Source organism: Aotus nancymaae, unplaced genomic scaffold, assembly GCF_030222135.1.
Source record: "Aotus nancymaae isolate 86718 unplaced genomic scaffold, 86718_ANA_hifiasm-v0.15.2.pri h1tg000092l, whole genome shotgun sequence".
Taxonomy (NCBI): Eukaryota; Metazoa; Chordata; class Mammalia; order Primates; family Aotidae; genus Aotus; species Aotus nancymaae.
Genome location: NW_026988507.1, coordinates 13,036,042 through 13,063,036, shown reverse-complemented (window position 1 = coordinate 13,063,036; position 26,995 = coordinate 13,036,042). Strand labels below are relative to the sequence as shown.

Here is a 26,995-nt window from a genome sequence, read left to right as displayed (position 1 = left end):
GCTCTTCTTCTTATAAAACTCTCATTTATTTTTCTTAGTCTTTTGATTAAAAATTTCATTGCTGACAAATAAAATTTTTAAAAAATTTATCAGCAGGATTTTATTATCTGCCATCAAAAGTCTATGTATGATAAACAAAATGTATATAACTTCACTTTTATCCTTGAAACCAAATATTTTCATTCCAGTGTAATATTTGGGACTTGTTTCCTATTAGGGTGATTTTGTTATTTATTTGTGGGACTTACTGTTACTTATGTAATGAAATTATAACTTGGAAATAGTTTGAGTATCTTCTGGAAATTGTGACCAAGCACAAAACCTGCAGTGTCCCTCATTTTTAAAATGGGCCTAACAGATGGTGGTTCTTCCTATCAATTTCCTGTAAACAACTCAGAGCCTCCCTCTATGTTACAAAGTTACAAGTTCTGGAGAAAATTAACTTAGAAGCCTCTTCAAATTGTAGGAACTCTGGTCATAAATATTTAAACTTCAGCATCTCCTTCTCTGAAGTAGGATTTACAAGACCTTTGCTGTCTTGCATTACAGTGATCTTTACTAGAATGGTTCACGTCCATTTAAAACATTTTTTTTTTGCTGCTCGGGGTTAAGTTGACTTGATAACAACATAGTGACCCCTCGTGTTTGCAAATTCCAGGGGCTATCCCTAATGACTGCATAATAGGAGGGGCTGGAGCCCTGACTTAATAACAACATAAGCATGTCAGAGCCTGCATCCCTAGGTTTCAGGGATAACTTTCTGAAACCTTAAAAGGATCAGTATTCCAAAGGCTGCGTCCTCCCATCCTCGCCATTTTGGTTAACCCACTCTGCATTGTTTTAGATTCCTCTACATGTGAAATGTTTGTACTTTTTCCACTTAATGTTTTTTAATCATTCAGGCTTCACAAATTCAGTCACCTTTTGATGCAAAGGTTGAAGTTTTAATTCATCTAAGGAAAAATGTGCTATGATTTATGATTTTTTTTAAGCAAGTTCTGTGCAAATTGGGTATGGTGTGTTTGACAGGTCTGGTGAAGAAATATTATTTGTGGCAGAGTCCACTGCCAATATGAAAAACAGTGATATGTTCTCAGTGAGGTATTACAACTACAGACTGGCCCCAACAGTGTGTAAGTGGGTTAATACTACATTGGATCTATAGAACTTCAGTACAAGATTTGTATTTACTGTTGAGTGATGCCTTTGTCTTTGCAAGGGTCATTTTCAGTTTTAGCCCTCCTTGTGAGAGCTTGGACTAGCTTTGTAAACTAGAGGGAGGTTGTTAGTTGTCACAGGAAATTGATAGGAAGAACCAACATCTGTTAGAGTGGAGTCTAGTTATAATGGTCATATCATACTGTTGTTAAGACCTTACGTGGCTGGATGTGGTGGCTCATGTCTGTAATCCCAGCACTTTAGGAGGCCATAGTGTTGGATTGCTTGAGCTCAGGAGTTTGAGATCAGCCTGGGCAACATGGCAAAACCCTGTCTCTACAAAAAAATACAAAAATTAGCCAGGCATGGTGGTGCACGTATGTGGTCCCAGCTACTTGGTCCTTCCTGACGTGGAAGGATTGATTGAGCCCAGGAGGTCAAGGCTGCAGTGAGCTGAGATTGTAGCACTGCACTCCAGGCTAGGTGATGGAGTGGGACCCTGCCTTAAAAAAAAAAAATTCAAAGTAACACCATTTTGTTAAGATGAGAGATTGGGAGCAAGTAGATTTTCTTTAATTTTTACTGTGGTTTTCTTTCTTCTTTCTTTCTCCTATTCCTCTTTATTTCTCTTTTTCAGAGTAAGAGAGAGTACTCTTTTTAACCGAGGAAAGACTTTAAGATTTTAGAAATAAGATTATGTTTCTGTAGACCTGAACATTGGTTTTTACCATGGATACTCCAAGGTCAGCTCTTTTCCCTTATGGTTTGGCATCCACAAAGAGCAGGAATCCAAGTACTGGTTCAACTACTGCTTTTACTAACTCCTTACCCACCTAATCCTTCCCTGTCTCCTTCCCTCCCTCCCACTCATACCCTTGATGTTACTTATTATGGGACACTTGCAGCTCTCATTCAAAGCCATCCTTTGGACAAGATCTGAAAATGCTTAAATTTGTTTTAGAGGATCTGTTGAGGATCTTTCCACCAGGGAACCCAGAGACTGATGTGGGCAGGAGGAGGACAGTTTGATTAAAATCTCTAAAAACTACTTGGGAAATTAGCCAGGCCAAAGATGTCCTCTTCTAGGGGGCAAATCTCAATTCAAGAATGTATAACATTTAAATACTGCCCACCTCCGCGGATCACGAGGTCAGAATATCAAGACCATCCTGGCTAACATGGTGAAACCTCGTCTCTACTAAAAAATTAGCCGGGCGTGGTGTCACACACCCGTAGTCCCAGCTACTTGGGAGGCTACGGCAGGAGAATCGCTTGAACCTGGCAGGCAGAAGTTGCAGTGAGCTGAGATCTCACCATTGCACTCTAGCCTGGGCAACAGAGCAAAACTCCATCTCAAAAAAAAAAAATTGCCCACCTCCAAGTTTTATATGTGTGACATTTTCCCCTCCTCAGTCTATCCCTTTCTTTCCTCTGGTGTTGGACTTTACCTGGATCTTTCTTCCTCCCTCATCACTTTCTTGCTGTCTACTTTTATTCCCTGTTTCATGCTCCAGTCCAGATCAGCAATGACTGGGAAGGGTGGAGTAAAAGCGAAGGTGACACATCTGAGCATTGCCTTGGGACCTGGCTGCCTGCTGTTTCCATCCCCACCTCCCTTTATTCCATTACCTGCACTGGGGAAGATACTCAGCCCTAGACTTTCTTCCCACATTTTGACTGCAGCCTATTCACCTGATGCTCATTCTGTCCTTCTGCTCCAGGACATCATAACTTGGGGCGAAGACCATGGGATTTAGAGTTGGATTCATGTTTGAGTCCCTTCTGGCTTTTCTGCTTGTTACCATGTGACACTGGCCACATTAATTTTCGAAGCCTAGATTTCTCTGTGGGATCCCTGTCTTTGGAATTATTGCGAGGATGAAACAAGATAATTATTGTAAGGGGCTTCGTGTAGTTTGTGGTTCTTAGTAAGCACTTAAGAAGTGTTTCCGGCTGTTATTATTGTCATAATCATCATCATTATCATGGTTATTCAAAGCTCATCAAATATTTATTGAGTACTTCCCCTGTGTCAGGCACCATGCTAAGAGGTAGGAATGAAGCAGAGAGCAAGTCTGCACCTCACCGAGTTTTAGTTGCTTTATTTCTTCTCGTTTAGGTCACAGGAATCTTTGAACTTGTAGCCCAGAGTTTTGTGTTCCATTCCCCACCCCACTCCCAGAATCCTAGATTAAAATCTATACAAATATTTCTGTAGGAATATTGTTCTATATTGGGAGTGAGTTTCATTATCTCAAGCAGTAATAAGGACTTTAAAGAAAGATAAAATAAGATGTGGAGTTAGTGGTGGAGAGTGCTATTATAGATAGGTGAATCTAGGAAAGCCTCTTCGGAAAGGTGTTATCTGAGCAGAAACCCAAATGGTGAGAAGGAATACCAGTGTTTTGGGGGAGGTTGTCCTAAGCAGAGAACAGCAGCTGCAAGGACCCCAAGACACATACACTTGGTTATTAAGAACGGGGAGCATCAAGGAGCATGGCAAGAGCACAGTTAGGGAAGAATGGAACCTAATGAGGCCAGGCGCTTCGGGAGCTAGAGGATGCAGAGTCTCAGGCTGTCGTTGGGACTGTAGTTTTCCCCTGAGTGTATGAGGAAGCCCTCAGAGTTTTGTGACTGACTTGTAGAGGTTCTATCGTAGGGGATCAGAGTAGAAACAGAGACCAGTTAAAAGGCCATGGCAGCATGAGTAAAAAAGTTTTGAGAGTATGCATTATGCCTTCCAAATAAAAGTAACTTGTTGGTTCATAATTTGTTTATAAATTAAGGACTGGCTACACCTATTTAAAAATGTTAAGAAAGATCAGTAAGTAAAAATGTTAGGAAGAAATTATTTTATTAAATTTAAGTATTATATCTAAGTCTTTACTAACTAGTCACGTTATTAAACAGTATGAGGATCAAGAAAAGTTAAGTGTTGAATAAATAAATAAATAACCCAAGGAAATGTTTCAGTCCCCATAGGTAGAGCTCAGGGTCATCTTCTTTATTTAAATGTTTATTTAAATGTGGATAGCACCCAAAGAGACGTGGGGCTACACTGAGAATATTCAAATCTGTGTTTCTAAAACCATCAGAGAGAGAAAAAAATCAGCAAACGTTCCTTTTCAACTGGAATAAACTTGTCTTAATTCTAGAACTTTTCCATGCCAATGTTTTCATGCTTCCTTTGTATTTTATCTTTTAGCTCATTATCAAATTATAGTGATTTGAAGAAAGATTCTGCTGTGAACCTAAATGTTCCTAGAACCCCGGGAAGGCATGGATTGACAACCACACCTCAACAAAAATTCCTGTCCCAGCACTTGCCACGGAGGCAGGGCAATGATACAGATCAGACTCAGGGTGCACAGACTTGTGTGGCCAACGGTGTAATGGCAGCACAAAACCAGATGGAATGTGAGGAGGAGAAAGCTGCCACTTTTAGCCCAGATACTTCTATTCAGGCTTCTGAACCCTTGCTTGATACGCACATAGTGAATGGAGAAAGAGATGAAACTGCCACAGTTCCTGCATCACCCACAACAAATGACTGCGATGGAAATGCTTCTGACAGTAGCTACAGGACTCCAGGCATAGGTCCAGTGCTCCCCCTAGAAGAAGGAGGGGCAGAAACTGAAGCCAAGGTACAAGAGAGGGAAAATGGGGAAAGCCCTCTGGACCTGGAGCAGCTGGACCAGCACCATGAGATGAAGGTACAGCGTGAGACTAGCTCATAAGCAGGGAAACCCCTGCCTACTCAATTGTTGTCTTAAAACTCTTTATTGCACCTGTGCAATGTATCAGTCAGCTCACCCACACTGGCAGTTAAATGATTTTCAAGCTCTGGCAGCTGATGAGTGTTTCCCCATGCTCTAAGCAGATATTTCACTTTTTCTTTTTGTGTAGTTTCTGTTACTGTCTCTGTTGTAATATCAGGAGTCAGAACAGTGTGGAAACTTTAATATAGGAAATCCACAAATATGTAGTTTTGATACAGAAAGAAAATGTTCCTTGGTGTTGGTGCCGTATCCCTAATACTTATGGGCCAAGCAAGAAGAAATTCTATAATCTTTGTTGTTCAGAAGTTTCTTTCTTTTTTTGAGATGGAGTCTCACTCACTCTGTTGCCCAGGCTGGCGTGCAGTGGCATGATCTCAGCTTACTGCAACCTCCGCCTCCCAGGTTCAAGCAATTCTGCCTCAGACTCCCGAGTAGCTGGGACTACAGGCGTGCACCACCATGCCCAGCTAATTTCTTTGTATTTTTAGTAGTGATGAGGTTTCACCATATTGGACAGGCTGGTCTCAAACTCATGACCTCGTCATCCACCTGCCTAGGCCTCCCAAAGTGCTGGGATTGCGGGCATGAGCCACTACACCCAGCCCAGAAGTTTCTCATAGAATAAATTGTAGACCTGTAAGATGAACCTGCCACTAGTAAATGTTACTTTTATGGACATGAATATGGAAGTAATAAATTATTCAACAGATTATAACTCTTTCTAGGCTTTTAATTTTTTTTAAGTTTTCTAATTAATACCCAATGTTATAATCAATGGTATAGTCTTTGAGTTCGAAGGCCATTTAAAAGTCATTTTAGAGCCATCGGGCAAGGCAGGAAGAGCTCCTCAGTCCAGTAGTTCAAGACCAGCCTGGACAACATGGCAAGGCTCCATATCTACAAAATTTTTAAAACTTAGCAGAGCATGATAGTTCACACCTGTGGTCCCAGTTACTTGGGAGGCTGAAGTGGGAGAATTGCTTGAGCCCAGGAGGTCGAGGCTGTAATGAGCCATGATCATGCCACTGCACTCCAGCCCGGCCGACAGAGCGAGACCCTGTCTCAAAAAAAAAAAAAAAAGAAAGAAAGAAAGAAAGAAAGAAAAGAAAAAACATCTTAGTTTTGCAATTAATTTATAGAAGAAGAAGTAGCCCCAGAAAACTTGTGAGTTTTTTCAAGGTCACACTGCTTTTTGAATATTAGCTCACGACCCTCATGCTGTGACTCCTAGGCCAGTGTTGTGTCCCTAAAGCAACAAGAAATGTCAGGCAGTGAAGCAGCCGTGAGTAATAAATTGTGGAATTGTTGAGAACTGGGCATTTCTGTCCTTTCTAAAGAGGGAAGTTATTTGATGAACTGCCTGGATGGTGTTTCTGCACAGTGTCTACTAAGAAAGAGTTGATTTGCTGGTGAAATATATACTGACTCTCAAGGAGAGAACGTTTAAAGATGGAAGTGAGTTATACTTGGTAACATGATCTGAAACAGTAAAGAAACAGGACATTGCAAAGTAAATTTCTATACCTCGATACAGTGATAGAGTTTAGTATGTTTATGCTTGAACCGTGATGGAAGGAAGAGGTGGTTAGAACCGAGAAAGTCTTTTACCACTTTGGGATGATGGCACCAGCAAGTATATATGAAACAGTAAGAGCTGTTCTTATAAAGGAAAATATAATTGAGGATGATGCCTGTGGTTGTTGGATGATACTTTTTCTTGCCCGTCACGTATTATTATGGATTCAGTTTCATAGATGAATCTTCTATGGGAGAGATTTTTTAGAATTTTCCTATTAAACTAGTGAAACATAGACTAGTACCACTAGCATTTCTCCTGAATGGGCCTTTACACAGTAGATGACACATGCTGTATGTGGGAAGAAAAATGCAAATTTTCTTTGCAGAGCTGTTGATGTGAACACCACATCTCTTCTGTTAAAATGGAATGTTAGGATTTAACATCTGTGCTGTGGCAGTATGTTCACCTTTGCTGCTCTGGTGTTTGATATGTTGCCTTTCCTTGTTCCTAAATGAAAACATAAATGTTAGTAGTGTTAAGATGGTAAATTTTATTAGGTGTATTTTACCACAATCTTAAAAAAAATCTTAAAAATGTTAGTAGTCTATAGTGGACCAAACAATTAGAACAAATCACACTTCTACTTCTGGCTTGTTCATTAACTAGCAGTATGAGCTTGAACAAGTCAATAATTCTTTGTATGTTTAGCGAAAGAATCTAAACTGCATATAATCTTAAGGTCCTATCTTCATGTTGTAAAAGCTCCCCCACCCAAAAAAAAAGTCTTAAGGCCCATTTCAGTGATTATATACTAATTCTCTGCTGTGATACGTAGGTATATTCCCTTGTTAGCATAGCCCACCAGATTATCAGCTGCTGCATAAACTGTCTGATGTGTTGAACTTCTAAGATATAATGGAATATTTTTAGTTTCAATCTGCAGACAACCGAAAAACTTTAATCTTCTGGAAGTGGATGTGGATATTGACCTCAGAATAGTCTTAAGTATGTTTCATTTAAGCTGGTGTTAGATTTAATAGGCATTTCCCAAATGCCCATAGGAGTGGGACAATGTGAAGGGATAGGGAATGAAAGTAGAGCAGCTAGGCACGGAGGCCCACGCCTTTCATCCCAGCGCTTAGGAGACCAAGGTGGGTGGATTGCTTGAGTCCAGGAGTTGGAGACCAACCTGAGCAGCATGGCGAAACCCCCATCTCTACTAAAAATACACAAAATTAGCTGGCTATGGTGGCATGCACCACTAGCTACTTGGGAGGCTGAGGTGGGAGGATCGCTTGAGCCTGGGAGACAGAGGTTGCAGTGAGCTGAGATCTCACCACAGCACTCCAGGCTAGGTGACAGAGTGAGACCCTGTCTCAAAAATTATATATATATACACACACACACACACACACACACACACACACACATATTTTGAAGGCAGCTTTTCTTTATTCACCTAGAACTGAATGGTGAACTCAGAAAGTTCTTTTTTGTGGCTACTCAGTTTACTATGTTCATAATATAAGAAGGAAAAAATGTGAAAAAATTGAACTGTTCAGTTAAAAAATTCAGTGTGCCAGGCTCACTCTCCTGGGCACCAGAAACACAGAAATGAACTAGCCAAGCCCTATCAACAAAGCCTCGGTCTCCTGAGGGGTGAGAGACACACATACACTGACATAGCATGGTGCAGGAAGTGCTTTGGGAATACAGGTGACTGGGCCAGGTGCAGTGGCTCACACTTGCTGTCCCAGCACTGTAGGAGGCTGTGGCCAAGGGTCTCTTGAGCCCAGGAGTTTGAGAACAACCTGGGCAACAGGTAAAAGCCTATCTCTACAAAAAATTTAAAAGTTCACCGGGTGTGGTGGCACTTGCTTGTGGTCCCAGCTACTTGTGAGGCTGAAGTGGGAGGATTGCTTGAACCCAAAAGGTCGAGGCAGCAGTGAGCTGTGATCCCGCTACTTCCCTCTGGCCTGGGCCCACAGAGCTGAGACCTTGTCTCAAAAAAAAAAAAAAAAAAAAAAGGGAAATGCAGATGAAGAAACAGCTGCGCCCCAGGAGTACTAGTTGAGGACCAGGCTGCTGAGAAGCAGTTGAAGTAGGCTTGAGGCAGGGGTGGGAACTTGCTAGGTGACCAAAGATACCCTGGGATGGGGATGAGCAATGAGCAGAGGCGAGAGAGTAGAGGCTGCATTTGGGGAACTACTTCTAACCGTGTAATCAGAGGGCAGAATGGCTGGCAAAATGAACATAGAGGTGCAAGGCTCGATTTAAAAGAGCAAGCTAAGAACAGACTGCAGTGGGCTTTTGAATACCTGTTAAGAATGTAAATTTTTTTTTTTTTTTTGAGACGGAGTTTCGCTATTGTTACCCAGGCTGGAGTGCAATGGCGCAATCTCGGCTCACCGCAACCTCCGCCTCCTGGGTTCAGGCAATTCTCCTGCCTCAGCCTCCTGAGTAGCTGGGATTACAGGCACGCACCACCATGCCCAGCTAATTTTTTGTATTTTTAGTAGAGACGGGGTTTCACCATGTTGACCAGGATGGTCTCGATCTCTTGACCTCGTGATCCAACCACCTCGGCCTCCCAAAGTGCTGGGATTACAGGTGTGAGCCACCGCGCCCGGCCTGATAATAAGAATGTAAATATTTTTTTCCTGAAAACATTAGAGACTTTTTTTTAAAAAAAGTTTAAAAATTGTAAAAGGTTTTAAAAACCTTTTAAGTTGCTAAGAGTTTACAATTTTCATTGACAAATAGGAAAATTGGCAAAGCATACACACGAAAAATCACACCCATAATTCTACTAGTGAGAATTGCTTAGATATTTAATATTCTGGCTTGTTTTTCTGAACTGTTTGAAAAAACATACTTGATCGCATAATGTATGGTCACTCTGTATCCTGTTTTGTTGGGTTATACATAGGTATTTCCTTCGTATCAATTCAAACTTTCCATAAACCTAATATTGTCTGGCGTCAGGAACACTTAATTAAAGCATGGAAGTGACATGATGACACATGTGTGGGTTTTTGACAAAATGAGTCAGATGAAAGGGAAAACAGATGGAGCAGGGCACGCAGTTAGGAACAACTGCACTGGTCCAAGTGTGAGATGTGAAGCGGGCCTGGAGGAGGCAGAGGGTGAGAGACCAGGAAGATTTTGAGGACCTTGTGGCTAGATGTGGGGATTAAGTCAGGTTCAACTCCTAGGCTGGATGAATTGGCAGACAGTGTGCCATTGAATGAACTACAAGAGAATGGAAACCTATGTTGTGGGCAAAAAAGTGAGTTATATTTTGACATACTGTATTGAGGGGCTTTTTGTAAGTCCCCAGGTGTAGATGTCTTACAAAAATCGAACATTCTGGGGGTGTGGTGGCTCATGCCTGTAATCCCAGGACTTTGGGAGGCCAAGGCAGGCAGATCAACTGAGGTCAGGAGTTTGAGACCAGCTTGGCCAATATGGTGAAGCCCTATCTCTACTAAAAATATAAAAATTAGCTGGGCATGGTGGCAAGCACCTGTAGTCCCAGCTCAGGAGGCTGAGGCAGGAGAATCGCTTGAATGCTGGAGATGGAGGTTGCAGTGAGCCTAAATTGCGCCACTGCACTCCAGCCTGGACGATAGAGTGAGACTCTGTCTCAGAAAAAAAAAAAAAAGAATATTCTGGAAGCATTACAGTTTATTGGTTAAGCGTGAAGGCTTTGGAATGAAAAGACCTGAGTTTAAATCCCAGACCTGTCACTTACTAACTACGTGGCCACAGACACATCACTTTTTTTTTTAAACAAAAAATGTTAATGGCTATTGCTTATTATTTATTTATTTATTTTGAGACAGGATCTCCATCTGTTGCCCAGGCTGCCAGGCTGGAGTGCAGGGGCATGATCTCAGCTTGCTGCAACCTCTGCCTCCTAAGTCCAAGCAATTCTCCTGCCTCAGCCTCCCAAGTAGCTGGGACTACAGGCATGTGCCCCCACGCCTGGCTAATTTTTGCACTTTTTGGAGAGGCAAAGTTTCACCATGTCACCCAGGCTGGTCTTGAACTCCTGAGCTCAAGTGATCTACCCACCTCAGCCTCCCAAAGTGCTGACAGATGTGAGCCACCGTGCCTGGCCAGACACATCACTTTAACATAACTCTCCAGGCCATGGCTTCCTGACATGTTGCAATCTTTGAGATGACAGGAAGGAGAGTAATGGTGTGGGTTTGAGAGAAGGAAGTAGAGTTGCTAATGAGGTTACTTTTGTACCCTTATACGAAGTTTATGGTTCCTGCAAAACATCCATTTGGAGATACTAATTAAGCAAGTGGAACTGTGGATCCAGAGCCCAGGAAAGAGGGTGAGAATATAAGAGGATGTGCATGAGGGTGTGATTAATGTTGCCAAAGCAGAATGTGTAGGAACAGGAAAGGGGCCAAGAGCTGAGCCGTGAAGCACAAACAATAGAAAAGGAAGTTTATCATAAATTGTCCAAGAGAAAGAGAAGAGAGAACAGTGTTTTGGAACCACAGAGATGGAGGGGAATGGGGCGGGAGTGCAGGCATATTGATGAGCTTTGAGGAAAAAAGCATGGTCAGCATTTAGAATATGAAACTAGGAGTTAGCCTAGACCTTTAGTAAGACTTAATAGCTGACTAGCTATATATTAGTATATAACTTGGTGACTTGGATAATTGAACAAAGTTGAGCAAATGTATATTGCTCGTAGGCTATGGGCAAGAAACTGCAGTAAATACAAAGAAGAAACTTATAGTTGAGATGAAGAGTTAAGGCAACGAATGACCATTACTCAAGATATCCTGAGGTCAAGGGAGAAGGCCTCAATGATAAAGCTAAGGTTTACATCATGGCTATGAGGGTGAATTCACTGTTGTTAGCAGAAATGGAGAATCTAGGTCGGACTAAGGGACCGCAGCCCCGAGGTGGCTTGCAGGCTTGGTGATAGAAGTGTCGATCTGGGCAGTGGCCTGTCAAGTACAGTAGGAGTCCTCTGGGTGCAAGGCTTGGAGCTTGGGGAAAGTGGAGATTAGCTATTGTAGCCACTGTGACCATGATCCTGAGAGCCTTGGGCAAAGACTATGGGCCGAGCATTGCTGAGTGGCCGGGAATTCAAGAAAGAGCAAAAGCAAACTTGGAGTAGGAATTAGCCAGGAACAGCAAGTTAGCACTGCCAGGAGAACAAAGGATGAGGTTTAGCAGAATGTTGAATTGAACCAGGAGAACTGGGAAAGATCAGGTGCTTGGAGGTCACAGCATGCAGAAAGACCCAGTTCAGTGTGAGTGTGAGAGAAATGGAAAGCTCAAATCTTTGTTTTATGTGGGTTTAAAAAAAAACTTAAAAAGCCAGATACCATAACCTGGTGGTCAGGAGCGTAGGCTCAAGACCAGGTCCTCTGGATTTGAATCCCACTCAGCCACTTACTAGCTCTGTGACCTTGAGCAGGTTACTGCAGCCTCCCTGTGCCTCAGTTTCTTCACCTGTAAAATGGAGATAACATATCTACCTTGTAACATTGTGAGGCATAGATCATTTACTAGTTGTAAAGTACTTTAGAATAGTGCCTTGGCACATAAAAGCTATATGTTTGTTAATGAAACATCCTGTTTTCTCACTTGTGAATCAACATGAATAGACTCAAGACCTGAGATGTCATTTACTAGATCTAAATTTCAGCACATTCTGACAGGTTAGTACCAGCACCGCGCTTTCAGTTCTACCTCTTGGAATGCACAGAGATAAGTCTGCATGCCGCCTCTGTTTGAACCTAGGGTTCCTGTATTTTGTTTCTCCTGCCTGAGGATCATCGGTTATTACCACATGATACACTCTCATTAGTATGTACAAGGTTCTAACTTAAGGGAATTTTTTTTTTTTTTTTTTTTTTTTTGAGACGGAGTTTCACTCTCGTTACCCAGGCTGGAGTGCAATGGCGCGATCTCGGCTCACCGCAACCTCCGCCTCCTGGGTTCAGGCAATTCTCCTGCCTCAGCCTCCTGAGTAGCTGGGATTACAGGCACGCGCCACCATGCCCAGCTAATTTTTTTGTATTAGTAGAGACGGGGTTTCACAATGTTGACCAAGATGGTCTCGATCTCTTGACCTCGTGATCCACCCGCCTCGGCCTCCCAAAGTGCTGGGATTACAGGCTTGAGCCCGGCCTAGGGAATTAACATAAAGCATTTATAAATGACTGACGTTGATGCTCTACTAAGTCTTTAGATAAGTTAATTCAGTTATTTAATGTGTATATATATTCAGTTCTTGGTGCCTGTTCTTTAATTTCTGTAAAACTCAAAGAACTCTTTAGTGTAATTTACACTACTTAATTATAAGAAGAGTTGTTCTCTCTTCACCACCACTTCCTATCTGATCTTGTGCAAGTAACCAAACTTTTCTTCTTTGTGCAACCTCTGTTCCCCCCCACCCCTGACATATCACGAAAGAATGCAGTTGAAACCTTCAGATTAAAAGCTCTCACTTTTAACTGTCCTTGAACCCAGGAGACAGATGTTGCAGTGAGCTGAGATCATGCCATTAACTCTAACGCATCTGTTCTCCCAACTCATTTCAAGTTTTAAACTGGATAGTGTGGAAGACCTAAGTTTGGGAAAATATTGGTAGGTTGCATGTAGGCTTGGAATTACCTCCCAAAGCTTCTTGAAGGATCGTGCTGAGCTTACAGCCTGTTGATGATTATGACACTATATTATAAAGCAAGGAATAACATGTGCATATCATACGTGGGTGTTTTCTCTCTCTCTCTCCCTCCCTCCCTCCCCCTTCCTCCTTCCCTGCCCCTTCCTCCCTCCCTGCCCCTTCCTCCCTCCCTCTCCCTTCCTCCCTCCCTCCCCCTTCCTCCCTCCCTCTCCCTTCCTCCCTCCCTCTCCCTTCCTCCCTCCCTCTCTCTCTCTTCCCCTCACTCTCTCCCTCCTCCTCTATCTCCCACCCCCCCCCACTTTCTCTCTCCTCCTCTCTCTTTTTAACAATGTGAGTGTGGTGATAAATTCCCTACTGTTAACAAATCTTTCCTGAGACCTCATGACCCTTTTGATGGCATTTATGACATAATCCTATATGAACATGAAACCTGTGTTTTATTCCTCTACCTTCTGGTTTTCTTATTCCTCCAGTCCTTCTTGGTGCCTGTTATTTATTTCTATAAAACCCTAAGGACTCTTATAGTGTAATTTACACTACATGGATAATAAGAAGACCAAAATTGTTCCCTCATCACCACCTGTTTCCTTCCTATCTGATGTTGTGCGTCTTTTATATGAGGGATTTCTCCTCATGCAGAAGGCTGTAGCAGAGCAGGAAGTTGATTTTCTCAGACCGGGGTTTGAATCCCAGCTCAGTCACTTACTAGCTGTATGACTTCGGGCAAGTTACTTAACCTCGTGATGACATGCTTCCTCATCTATAAAATAATAGTGATAATATTCCTGCTTCATAAGAGGATTAGGATGACACGAGATAACTCATGTGAAGCACATAGAATGGTGCATGTAGTAAGCACTCATTAAATAGTGGCGCTGTCACCTCTCACTTGTGATAGCTTCCTTGATTTCCCAGCTCCTTAGTTTTATGATAAAGAATCTGCAGAGTTTTGGAATATCACAGAATGAAGATGTCTAATACAAGTGATAGGTTAGACTAATTATGTGACATTCACATGTCATTGTGATCTAATTTAATTCAACAGCCTGCAGCCCCATTGAAGACTCTTTTTTATTATTTTTTGACACAGAGTCTTGCTCTGTCACCCAGGCTGGAATGTGGTAGCACGATCTCGGCTCACTGCAACCTCTGCCTCCTGGGTTCCAGTGACTCTCCTGCCTCAGCCTCCCGAGTAGCTGAGATTACAGATGCCCGCCACCACGCCTGGCTAATTTTTGTATTTTCAGTAGAGCTGGGGTTTCACCATGTTGACCAGGCTTGTCTCGAACTCCTGATCTCAGGTGATCCACCCACCTCGGCTTCTCAAAGTGCTGGCATTACAGGCGTGAGCCATCAAGCCCGACCTCCATTGAAGACTTTAATGTGTGGCAAGACATATAAAATGACATATCAAAATGTTGATGCATCTGATAAATTGTGGTACAAAATCAAATATTTATTCCCTAAGTTAACTCAACTTTTTTTTACCAGAGAATAGGCTTCAGGGACCACAGAGATATATGTACCTGCACAAAGCATACACCCTCTCTCTCCATAGAAAAATATAATTGACAGATTTGAGTAGAAACTCCTCATGATTAAGAAATGTTCATTCATGTCCTATAAAAACTTGATAATTTACTTAGGTTATTTACATACATATTGTTTTAACTATAAAGTCTAATAAATAGATGGGGAAAGCTGCAAGACCTTTTAATAGTTTTGAGTATATGTTATTAGGAAAATTCTTCCTACCTAAAATGAAATCACATATGAGAACATGTGCTGAAGAGTCATAAAGCATAATATTGTCTAATTCATTTTAAAATAATTGAAGATTTTGCCTCTGAAGCATCTCGGGAAACTATAATTGTTTTTAGTATTTACAACTTTCTTTCCAGAAGATCTGCTCCCCCTGCTTGGTAGTTTCGAGGCAGGATGGATGGCACCAATATTTAGAAGAATGAATCGCTGGCGCCATCCAAGTGTTTGTGCCTATCCAGTTAATGAACTCTGGGAGCTGCAGTGGGGGCCCTTTGTTCTGCCTCCAGCCATATGGGAGAGTCATGCCACAAGGTCTGAAAAGAGCTGCAGGAGCTGTGACATGCAAATGAGGAGGCAGGACTGATACTGCAGTGCATTCATGAAATAGTGGGGTACGGAGACTAACAGCCAGGCTGAACCTAAGCCCAGAGAGAAAGGAGCAGCTCTCTCCTAAAGGGTGCTGGAGGTGTGAAGGCATACAGTAACAGCCTAGGAAGTGCCTTAGGGAGAAAGAGGAAAATTAACTGCATACTCTATTATTGTAAGAGGAGTGTAACTTTTGATGCTGATAGTTTAGATATGCTCTTGTGTATTTTTATTTTGAGGCAATGCTTTGGGAGTCACCTTTCAATTTATGAGTATAGTATTGTGTATGTATTTGTAAGTTTAAAATCCCTTTATTTTATTTATTTATTTTGAGACAGAGTCTTCTTGTGTCACCCACGCTGGGGTGTAATGGCATGATCTCAGCTCACTGCAGCCTCCACCTCCTGGGTTCGAGTGATTCTCCTGCCTCAGCCTCCCGAGTAGCCGGGATTACAGGCGTGCGCCACCATTCTCAGCTAATTTTTGTATTTTTAATAGAGATGGGATTTTAAAAGCATCTTACTTTGGATATCCCTATTTAAAATACAGGGATATTCAAAGTAAGATGCTTTTAAAATAGCATTTTTGAAAAATTATAAATTATGTTGAAAAGTCAAGCTTCTTTTCTTAGACTTCAATAGAAGAAAATGGGATTATATATTAAATTAATAGTGCATGACTACTGCTGTTTCCCAAAGGATTGCAAGAATAAATGGCTTCCTGTTAACGTGCTAAGCACAAGTAGTGGTTATATAACTTTGAAGTGCTCAATGTTAAGAAGAAATATTTATCTATTTAGCTTTCCTATTTAAAAACCGTTAGGCTACAGCCCCAATGAACCAGCAATTTTAAAACTACTTTATTATTTACATGTAATTCTAATATAGTAATAAAGCCCCATGCATGCAAATAAATCATATATTTCTCTTTAATGTACTTATAGAGTTTCCTTAAATAAGTTTTTTAAGTTGGAAGCCAGCATATTATCACTTCAAAATGACTATATTTTGTATATCTGATAATTACGAAAATGCTGAAAAGTCTCTCTTTAATAGAATTTATGTTGGAAAAAATAATATATAAATTAAAGTGTACAGTAGTAATACATTTCATTTTCAGGTGGATTTCGTAAGCAGATAGTTGGTGATTTTTCAGTCTGTCTGTTTACAGGCAGATATCACAGTCTTGGGTTTTGTTGCAAAGGAAGATGATAGTGACCAGGGTATATCATGAATAGTAACTTAAAATCGTGTACTTGCCTATGTGATACAGTTAGTTTCTAACTCTCTGACTTTGGGTAAGTAACCTGACCTCTTTGAGCCTCAGGATTTTGTTTTGTTGTGTGTGTGCTGTCTGTAAAATAGAAATAATAATGGTATTTATCGTTGTAAGGATTCATCAGTTTATGTAAAATAGTTGTAATGGTGTCCGGCACACAACAATTTGTGTGTTAGCTTTTATTATTATGGTGATATTATTATTGCTGTTTTGATTGACCTAAAGCAAGGCACCATTGGTCCAAGATTTCCTCATGTCCATCTCGAAATCCCCAATAATTTTGTAAGTGGGTGATTAAACCGTATGTTGTCTGCAAGCTGACTTTTTGCTTATCTTTGTGTTGGCTTTGTCAGAGTTAGGGACCTAACATGTAGAAGACCATCTGTGCAAAGAGAGCATAGCTTTTGCGAAAACTGCTGGCATCCCTCTCGGATTTTGCAAAGTCTGACCAGGATATCCACAATTGCCAGGTTCAGCTAAAGCATGCCTTGCAGTCAGCAAAGATTGTTTCTGATAAGCTTCCTATTTAAGATTCTTTGGGACTCTGGAAGACCTCGGGGTGACTTCATTGCATAGCAGTAATACACAGTAAGATCTGTTAGTTAATATATTCTCTGATTCATGAAAGATGTATTATTTTATCATGGCACAAGTTCTGCCAAGTTGCTCTCTTTAAAGATATTGTCAGAATTCGAATCAGAACATAGGGTATGAGTGAGTGAAAAGAATCAACCATCACCACTATCAGAATAAAACCAAGGGCTTGAAAAGAATAAACTACGACCAGTAATAACAGTATGCACGTATTTCAAATGAATTTTGCTGAATGACAGAAGCAAGACTCAAAATCACATGTATTTATATGACATTATAGAAAAGGAAACATGAGTCAGTACCAGGATCTGGTGCTAGGAGCAGAGAGGGGGTGGACCACAAAGGGGCATGATGGAAATATTCCATATCTTGACTGTGGGAGTAGTTATGTCAGGGGTCTCCAGCCCATCGGCCACAGACTGGTACTGGCTGATCCGTAGCCTGTTTTGGATGGGGCCGCACAACAGGAGGTGAGTGGTGGGGCATATGAGCAAGCAAGTGAAGCTTCATCTGTATTTACAGGCGCTCCCCATCACTCACATTACCATCTGAGCTCTACCTCCTGTCAGATCAGCAGCAGCATTAGATTCTCATAGGAACTTGAACCCTATTGTGAACTGCACATGTGAGAGATCTAGGTTGCATGCTCCTTATGAGAATCTAATGCCTGTTGATCTGTCACTGTCTCCCATCAACCCCAGATGGGACTGTCTAGTTGCAGGAAAACAAGCTCAGGTTTCCCGCTGAGTCTGAATTATGGTGAGTTGTGTAATTACTTCCTTATATATTACAGTGTAATAATGATAGAAATAAAGTACACAATAAATGTGATGTGCTCAAATCATCCTAAAACCATTCCCCTCCCCCCGCCCCAACCCAGTCAATGGAAAAACTGTCTTCCATGAAACCAGTCCCTGGTACCAAAAAGGTTGGGGACCTCTGGGTTACATTTTCACATGCATTTGTCAAAACTCCTGGAACTATACACCAAAAAGGGTGAATTTTGCTGTCTATAAATTATGCCTCAATCATTCTGGCTTACAAAAGCAAAATAAAGCAAACAGCTTACAACATTGATGTAGGGGAGTATTTCTTTGGAATATGAAGGACAGCATATTCCTGTATCTTCCTCTGAAATGCTAATAGGTTTCTTAAGTATTTGCTATGCATTTATGTTTACTTAATTACAGTTGGAAAGTCACATTTTTATCCCACAAGGTATTTAAGTTTTATCTCTTTCTCCTTATCAGTAGTAATTGCTTAAAAATTACTTAGGTTTTTAAATTTCATGGAGTATCCTGCATATGTATCATATACCATTCCGGATGCTTCTGGTCACATGTAACACTTAGCCTGGCCTAAACAAGAATGAAGTTTATTGCCTTCATTCCTGTGGTTGTGGACTGGCTGCTGATAACACTTAAGCCTACATATACTGTCATTCTCTGGGAGCCCCAAAAAGAGATGTCTCCCATTGGCTCTGCCTTAAGGGAAGAAAGCTTCCTATTGCCAAAGCCTTCAGTGTATATTTCCTCATATCTCATTGTCCCCGGAACCAATCACTATGTACCCGGAACCAATCACTATGTACTTGGATTCTTACATTATTCAGGGCTCCACCTTTTGATCTGGAAAGAAAGTCTGTTTCCCCAGAGGAACTGGCTGTATAGTAGTAATATATACACTAACCCAATCTGGATACTAATAAGAAATGAGGGATGGGAAATATGCCAAGCTAGCAACCGACCATGCCAGAACATTATCCTGAATTGTATTAAGTTCAGCCAAAACTTTGCCTAATTGTGGAATTAGATGACTACATCTTATTTCTGTATTTCTGAGACCACTAATTATTTAAACACTGTTATATTGCTTTACCTGAGGACTTCACATAAAAATACCTCATTTCAATGCCACTGTAAGAAACAACACATTAACTTTACATATTAGAATGGATCTTGTGTGTAAAGTGTAAAGCATGAAGTAGATGTCATGTGATGAACACAGTGAAGTAGTCATAGGATTTAATAGCATTTATACACGGTTTAAAATACAGTGTTTATACCAAAGTTAGACCCTGGCTTAAAATATGCTTTGGTCCACTTTGCTTCTAGAGTTTTGCCTAAACTTTTATGATACTTTATAATCTCCTACAGAGAAAGGGTATTTCAGCGAAGTACTAGATAGAAAGTTTTCACTACAAATATTTATGTTTGAAAGATAAAATACCTTCCAGCAGGATGAGCCCAAGGGCTTTGAATAGTTGAAGAAGGCTCTATGGAGAAGAGTGGGAATTCAGCAGTCAAAACAGAAAGTGTCTTAGACACCCAGAGAGCTACAACAGCAAGAGCATGTGCCGGGCAGAGAGGATGGAAAGAAGAAAGGGTTAGAGTTGGCCAGAGGTGCGTTTGGATAACAGTCAAACGTGCATCTGTGTGATGTGTTTGGAGAAATGGACCTGTAACGATAGAATGAGAAGGAAGTTTGAGGAAGTGAGTAGAGGTTTGAATAATCCTGAATATACATAGTGTGGATTTTATCCTGTCAATGAGACGAAGACTACTGAAGGCTTTTCTATGAAAGTAGAATTATGTGTGCAATGTTTTTTTTTTATGTTTAGAATTTTCTTTTCACTTGAAGATAAATAGCCCTAGAGAAGTACATGGAAGGATATACTCTTGCATATTTTTCTCAGAGCAAAAATTTTAGCATATACGTTAGAAAGAATTCCACAAAACAATTGACAAAATACAAAAATAAAAACATTCATTAGACAATGGCTTAACTATCTGGAAATACTGTTTCTTTTTAGTATTCAAAGAATTCATTCATTCTTGACAATGCTTTATAAATGTGAAACAAAGGAAAGTTTTAGAAAGATTCCTCATACAACAATATACAAGGTAAATTAGAGCCATAAAATATTGGCATCAGATTATTTGATAGCTATTGATTGGCGGGGGCTTGAGAAGAGATGAGCAAAACAGGGTGGCAGTGTTGAGAGCTTGAAGGATAAATGCTGAACACATAGCATCATAAATAGGACTCGTAGCAGTCAGGATCCCATAGTAGAGAACGAAGTTTACACTCATTCAAGATTTCAAAGGCAGCTAACTGTACCATTACCAGGAAGAGAAAATTAGGAGTTAGTAGTAGGGTAGACGTTTCTCAGAAAAGATGAATTTGGTCTTGTGTTGTCAGCATGTCAAAGTAGTCATACATGTCCAGCAATAGTTGAATAGTTAGGTATGTGATTGCTACTCATTGATTCATTCGTTCGTTGAGCGATTTTGTATTGAGTACCAGTGTTTTTATTGAAGCATTGTAGTAAGCACAGGGGGCACAGCAGCTAATAAGAAAAAAAAGTTTCTGTTGTCATGAAACTGGCAGGGTTATATAAATATATTTAAGGGTCAAATAAATACATACTGAAGAACTAAAGTGGGATTTAATTTGAAATAATATGGGCAGACAGGTGAGGGGGAGCATAAATGAAACGATTAACAATGAGTTGATAGTTGTGGAATCTCATTGATGGGTATGTAGGGGTTCACCTTACTATTTTCTGTATTATTTGATTGAAGTTTTTCTTCTTCTTTTTTTTTGTTTTTTGGAGATAGGGTTTTGCTCTGTTGCCCAGGCTAGAGTGCAGTGGCACAGTCATGTCTCACACAGCCTCGACCTCCTTCCAAAGTGTTGGCATTATAGGCATGAGCCACTGCAGCTGGCCTAATAAAATGTTTTTTAATAAAAATTTAGTGTATAAAGCTGATAATTAGACAAGATGTCTGAGTGATGAATTTCCAAAGTGTAGCCTGAGAAAGATGGAAAAATGAAGAAAGGGTAATGCTAGGAACTGAAAAAGATAAAAAATTTCCAGAAAAAGGGTCAATACTACACTGGTAACTGCTGTACAGGCCAAAGGAGAAACTACAGCTTAAATCCAGCTGCTCGAGCCTAAATCCAGCTGCTCGAGCCTAAATTTCTCCTTTTGTTCATTTCTTATCTGACATCTGTTGACGGCTGGAAGAACTAGGTAACTGAGAAGCTTGAGAAAACTATTTTGTTCAAATCATTTGAAGATGTGATTTTTACTTTAGAAATATTGTCCAAAGTTTTTTTCCTAAAGTATGAATATCTGTTCAATTTTTAGGAGACTGATGAGCAAAAACTTCACAAAATAGCTAATGAACTTCTGCTTACTGAAAGAGCTTATGTCAGCCGGCTAGACCTCTTAGATCAGGTAAGATTTTGTTTCTCAGAATTATTTTATGTTTTCGCGTTGTACATCATTTTAACCTAGTAATTACAGTATTTTAGAAACTGCATGAAGGAAGGGCCTGCGTTTGGCTGTGAAAGGTTCTTGCTCAGGTAAATCTCTAGCACTTTCAGCTTGTCAGTGAATTCACTAGGTATAAGCATTTTCTAATTTGTGAAGAGTAGAGGTTTCTCTCTGTATGAATCACAAAGTGTGTTTATCAGTGTCCTGTAACTTAAACACTAGTCTGTTTCTTGACCTTTCATTGTCATCCTGGGGACCATGTTACCATTATATTCTAAATAAGATATTGATGATTCTGGCTGGGCGCAGTGGCTCACACCTGGAATCCCAGCACTTAGGGACAAGCCTGGCCGGCATGGTGAAACCCTGTCTCTACCAAAGATACAAAAAATTAGCTGGGCATGGTGGCCTACGCCTGTAATTCCAGCTACTTGGAAGGCTGAGTCAGGAGAATCGCTTGAAACCGGGAGGCAGAGGTTGCAGTAAGCTAAGATCGCACTACTGCACTTCAGCCTGGGCAATAGGGCGAGACTCCGTCTCCAAAAAAAAAGAGATGCCTTAGTTTTCAAAAGTTATTCTTATGTTCTTAGATTTTCCAAGTGTATATTTGAAACGATACTCAAGGTTCCATGATGAAAGTACAAAACGTGATAAAGTAGATTCACACTTCAAACAAATATTGGCTAGGCAACTTCATGCCAGGTACTATATTAAATGTTTCATACAAGATTGAACAAGTGAACTTTCAAAATCCTTCTGGCCCTATGACTATACCAGCTCAGATCATTTAGTTTCACCATGTTGGCCAGGCTGGTCTCAAACTCCTGACCTCATGATCCGCCTGCCTCGGCCTCCCAAAGTGCTGGGATTATAGGCCTGAGCCACTGTGCCTGGCCCACTAAGGCATCTTAATCCTGTTTCAGCAATGAAGAATAGGACAAATGGTAGATTGCCCGTACAGACTCCTCGTTAGAAGGGAAAGCTGCCACGTAGTGTTACTTCTAAGAATTGTCCCACTTCTGCCACTGGAAACTGGAATTTCATGGAAACAGGCAATCCTGTGCATACCTCTTCATCATCGGTTCCAGAAGTGAACCGCTTGCCTGCTAGGGTGAGCTGTGAGAAGCCATTTTAAGTCTTATGCTCTTTGAAGGAATGAGTTTATGGATCAGATCATTTTTGAAGAAATTTCACCATAAGCCACAATCAAATCATGTCAAGTTTGTACCTTTGAAAGAACTTTCTTCCTTATGGGAATTACAGACCTGAAATTTTAGATATTCCCATAGTGGAGATGTTTCTTTTCTCTTATCAAGTTGTGTGGTGTTTTTTTTTTTTTTTTAAAGCCAAATAACTTATCAGCTGCTGTTGCCGAACTTTTAGAATTCTAGAGTCCTAATTACTACAGTAACCTAACTGTTGGAGCCTCTAAGGACATAATTTTGTGTTCTTTTTGCCTCTCAAGAAAATGCAGTGGAAGTGAATTTAGAAAATTAACAACCATCTGGACACTATGAAGGAATAGACCTCCTTCTGCCTACATGTAACAGAAGGGCAGTTAAGAGGCATAGTAGCCCTAGTGAAGTAGAGCTAAGACCCAAGGTTTGTGTGGTTTGTTTGTTTTTTGTCTTTGAGGTATGTGTTGTTATGTGTAGGAAGAGACTTTTCCCCCTACATATCAATGTTTTAAGTTACTGTGCATTATTATTTACTAAAAAGCAAGTAAATAGTTGAGAATTTATATATTCCTTTGTCCATTCACTGGCCAGATGTTATGCACTTGTTCTAAATCAGGATATTCTTCTTTCCCAAGGAGCATACAGTTTTAATAGGAGAAATGAGATTTATGTCAGCAAACTACAATAAAGGGAAATATGTAATAACTGCCTTAAAAGTCTTTCAAAACATAGAGGAGTGAGAAATACCACAATTATTGTGTGTACATAAAGTGTTTTCACATTTCTTAACTCTGGCTTATGGATAGGAAGGGTAAATTCTATTAACCTCAGTTGGAAATTTTCTGGCACAGAAAAGGTAAATTATTCGCCATAATATTCCTATTGATAGGAGCATGGCCTAGATTGGAATCAAAGCTTCCTAATTCTTATTCCTTAGTCTTCTGAATCAAAGCATATACTCGCTCCTAAATTTCCAGTGATGGATTTCTTGAACCGTAAACTTTTCCATTTGCTCAATAAAAAGTTCCTACGAGCCCACTATGTGCCTAGCACAGTGCCAGGTGGTTAACCACGAAATGTGAAGTAATGCTCGCATTATTCTTTTATTCAGGTATTTTATTGCAAACTGTTGGAAGAAGCAAACCGAGGCTCATTTCCAGCAGAGATGGTGAATAAAATCTTTTCTAATATTTCATCAATAAATGCCTTCCATAGTAAATTCCTCTTGCCAGAGCTGGAGAAACGAATGCAAGAATGGTAAGAGGAGTAGATAGAAAATGATATGTTTAAGGCAGTCATGTAAGATGCTGTAGTTTTCAGCTTTTAAATTGAAACAGAAATGCCACACACAACTGTGGCTAGACATTTATGCTAAATGTTTACATTGAAGACCACTGATAGATGTTGTGGTACAAAGAACTTCATGTCTGCTCTCCAAACTATCATTTGACTAGTGAAGACAAAATATCGGGTAATGTGGAGCTTCAAGAATTCCAGAGCATCTCTCTTTGCTATGTCATTCCTATAGTCCCTTTAAAAAGGTGCTGCGTCATTCTCTACCTGCCTCACGTTATGGTGAATGAGATAAAGCACAGGGTGTGATTACTTCCTCTCTAGTCCTGTCAATTTGCTCATTCTATAAGAAATCTTAATGTGCCAGGCATGGTGGCTCATACCTGTAATCCCAGGACTTTAGGAGGCCAAGGCAGGCAGATCACTTGAGCTCAGGAATTCAAGACCAGCCTGGGTAACACAGTGAAACCCTGTCTCTACAAAAAATACAAAAAACCAGCCAGGCGTGGTGGCGCACAGCTGTAATCCCAGCTACTAAGGGGGCTGAAGCTGGAGGATTGATTGAGCCTGGGAGGTCGAGGTTGCAGTGACCTGTGATCATGCCACTGTACTATAGTCTGAATGACAGAATGAGACCCTGTCTCAAAAAAAAAAAAAAGAAAAGAAATTTTAATGACTTGTTTTTCTATATTTGATACAGGGAAACTACCCCTAGAATTGGAGATATCCTTCAGAAATTGGCACCATTTCTTAAGATGTATGGAGAATATGTGAAAGGATTTGATAACGCAATGGAATTGGTTAAAAACATGACAGAACGTATTCCCCAGTTCAAATCATTGGTTGAAGAAATTCAGGTAATAGGACTGTTTCATTCAAAGCTATGAATTACTATTTCCATACAAATTATATAGTCTTCTAGATCTAAAATTGAGATCTAGAGATCTGTCCGAGGTACCTAGCCAAACTGTATTCTACTCCGAATTATGCGGAGATCATCTTTGCAAAACTGAAATGTACATCAGTCACATGCTGCGTACTGAGCAGTAACGTCTCCATTTGCTTTTGAGGCCAGCAGAGGATGATTTTTATTAGGGTCTACATAAATTTACAAAATGAGTTTCCTTTCAGGTCTGTGCCTCTCTTGCATTCTTTCAGAGGCTGAGTTGTTGAAAGGAATGTAAACGAATATAAAGAATGATTGCTGTAAACCCCAAGATTTTGGAAACTAACCATTCTTTTCTTTGGTCACTTGGTATCTGCATCCTCATTTTCTTCTGTTTCACCAAACCTGAATAATACACTTTAATAATACCATAATAATTTCCACTTGGTTTTCTAGCCAAAATTATTAATATCATATTCTTTGATACAGTTTAAATACTGAAAAGGCATATTTTAGGTCATCTAAGATTCTTGGTGTGGGAATTCTCTTGTTCCTTGACTGTCTTCTTTTGTGTCATATGAATTTTTTTAATTGTACCATTTTGATTCCTCTAATTGTCAAACTATTTTTTGAGTTATTTTACAGTGGTTGCTTTTAGGATTATAGTATGCATCTTAATTTTTCACAATGTACTTCAGATTATACTCACCTTAATTCTTGTAAAATGTAGACACTTTGTTCCCTCATCTATGCTCTGTGCTATTTGTGTCCTGTATATTACGTTTTTATATGTTGTGAGTCTATAATACAGTGCTATAATTGTTAAGGAAGGGTATGAGAAAAAATGTATCTGTAAGTCTATTTTATATTAACTTTTATATTTGCCCATTTTGGAGTAACTTTCTTTCAGCATAAGTGATTGTTTTTTTTTATAAAATAGGCCAACTAGCAATGAATTGTGTCAGTCTTTGTTTGTCTGGGACTATACTTATTTTTTCTTGACTCTTGAATGAATGAAGAATGAAGTTCAGTTTTGGTAGATTCTGAATTCCTGGTATATGGGTTTTTCCTTTTTTATTTTATATTTTGTTTTTATAATTTTTATTATTTTTTTAGAGACAAGGTCTTGCTCTTGTCACCCAAGCTGGAGTGCAGTGGCCCAGTCACAGCTCACTGCAGCCTTGAACGTCTGGGCTCAAGCAATCCTCCCACCTCAGCCTCTCAAGTAAGCTGGGACTGCAAGCATGCGCCACCACTCTTGGCTAAATTTTAGATTTTTCTTATAGAGACAGGGTCTTGCTGTGTTGCCCAGGCTGGTCTTGAACACCTAGACTCAGCCTCCCAGAGTGCTGAGATTGCAGGCATGAGCCACTGCACTCAGCCAGTATATGGGGTTCTCCCCCAGGACTTTGAATATGTCATTCTCCTGCTTTCCATCCTCTGTGGTTTCAGACAAGAAACCAGCCATTGATTGTATTGATACTCCCCTGCATGTGATGAGTCACTTTTTTCTTGATGCTTTCAAGATTTTCTCTGTTTTTGGCTTTCACGAGTTCAAATATGACGTATCTGGGTGTGGACCTTTTTGTATTTGTCCTAGTTAGGGTTGGTTGACCTTTTCTAAAAAAATCATTTTCAGAAGTTTTCAGCCATTATTTCTTCAAATATTTTCTGTCTTTTTCACTTTCTCTCTTTTTTTTTTTTAATCTTTTGACTTCCATTACACAAATTTTGGTGGGTTCCTTTCGTTTGTTTTAGAGATGGTGTCTTGCTATGTTGCCTAGGCTGACCTTGAATTCCTGGGTTCAAGTGATCCTCCCAATCTTTCTTCTATTATTCAGATTATTTAATTTCTACTAGTCTTTCTTCAAGTTCCCTGATTCTTCTGTCATCTCAAATCTGCTGTTGAATCTATAGTGAATTTTTCTTTTCAATTATTATATTTTTCACATCCACAACCACAACATCTAGCTAGTGGAGTTACTGGCTCTCACCACTCACCCACTTCAGGGATCTTCACTTCTACTGATATTGTTGCATGTATGTGTTACCCACCACTCCAAATTGAATGAGCCCTTTTTGGCCTTAGCAGAAGAGCCACCCACCAGCCCTCATAGCCCATGCCACCCTGGAGACCCCTTCATAGTGACTGAGCTGGGAGAGGGACAGGAGCAGCCCCAGGCTAGAATGCCACAGATTCTCACCATTCTTACCCAAAGTTCAACAGTTTT

General features: G+C 40.3%; 1 protein-coding gene across 2 annotated transcripts in view; it reads left to right on the top strand.

Moving 5' to 3' along the window:
* Window positions 1–26,995, top strand: part of FGD4 (FYVE, RhoGEF and PH domain containing 4) — a 165,347-nt gene that overhangs the window by 93,573 nt on the left and 44,779 nt on the right. For both annotated transcript variants that reach the window (XM_021673787.2, XM_021673785.2), the window contains exons 4-7: window positions 4,364–4,871; window positions 21,279–21,368; window positions 23,697–23,842; window positions 24,579–24,735. In XM_021673787.2, the coding sequence (XP_021529462.2) occupies window positions 4,364–4,871; window positions 21,279–21,368; window positions 23,697–23,842; window positions 24,579–24,735 (901 nt within the window). The remainder of the gene's footprint in view (window positions 1–4,363; window positions 4,872–21,278; window positions 21,369–23,696; window positions 23,843–24,578; window positions 24,736–26,995) is intronic.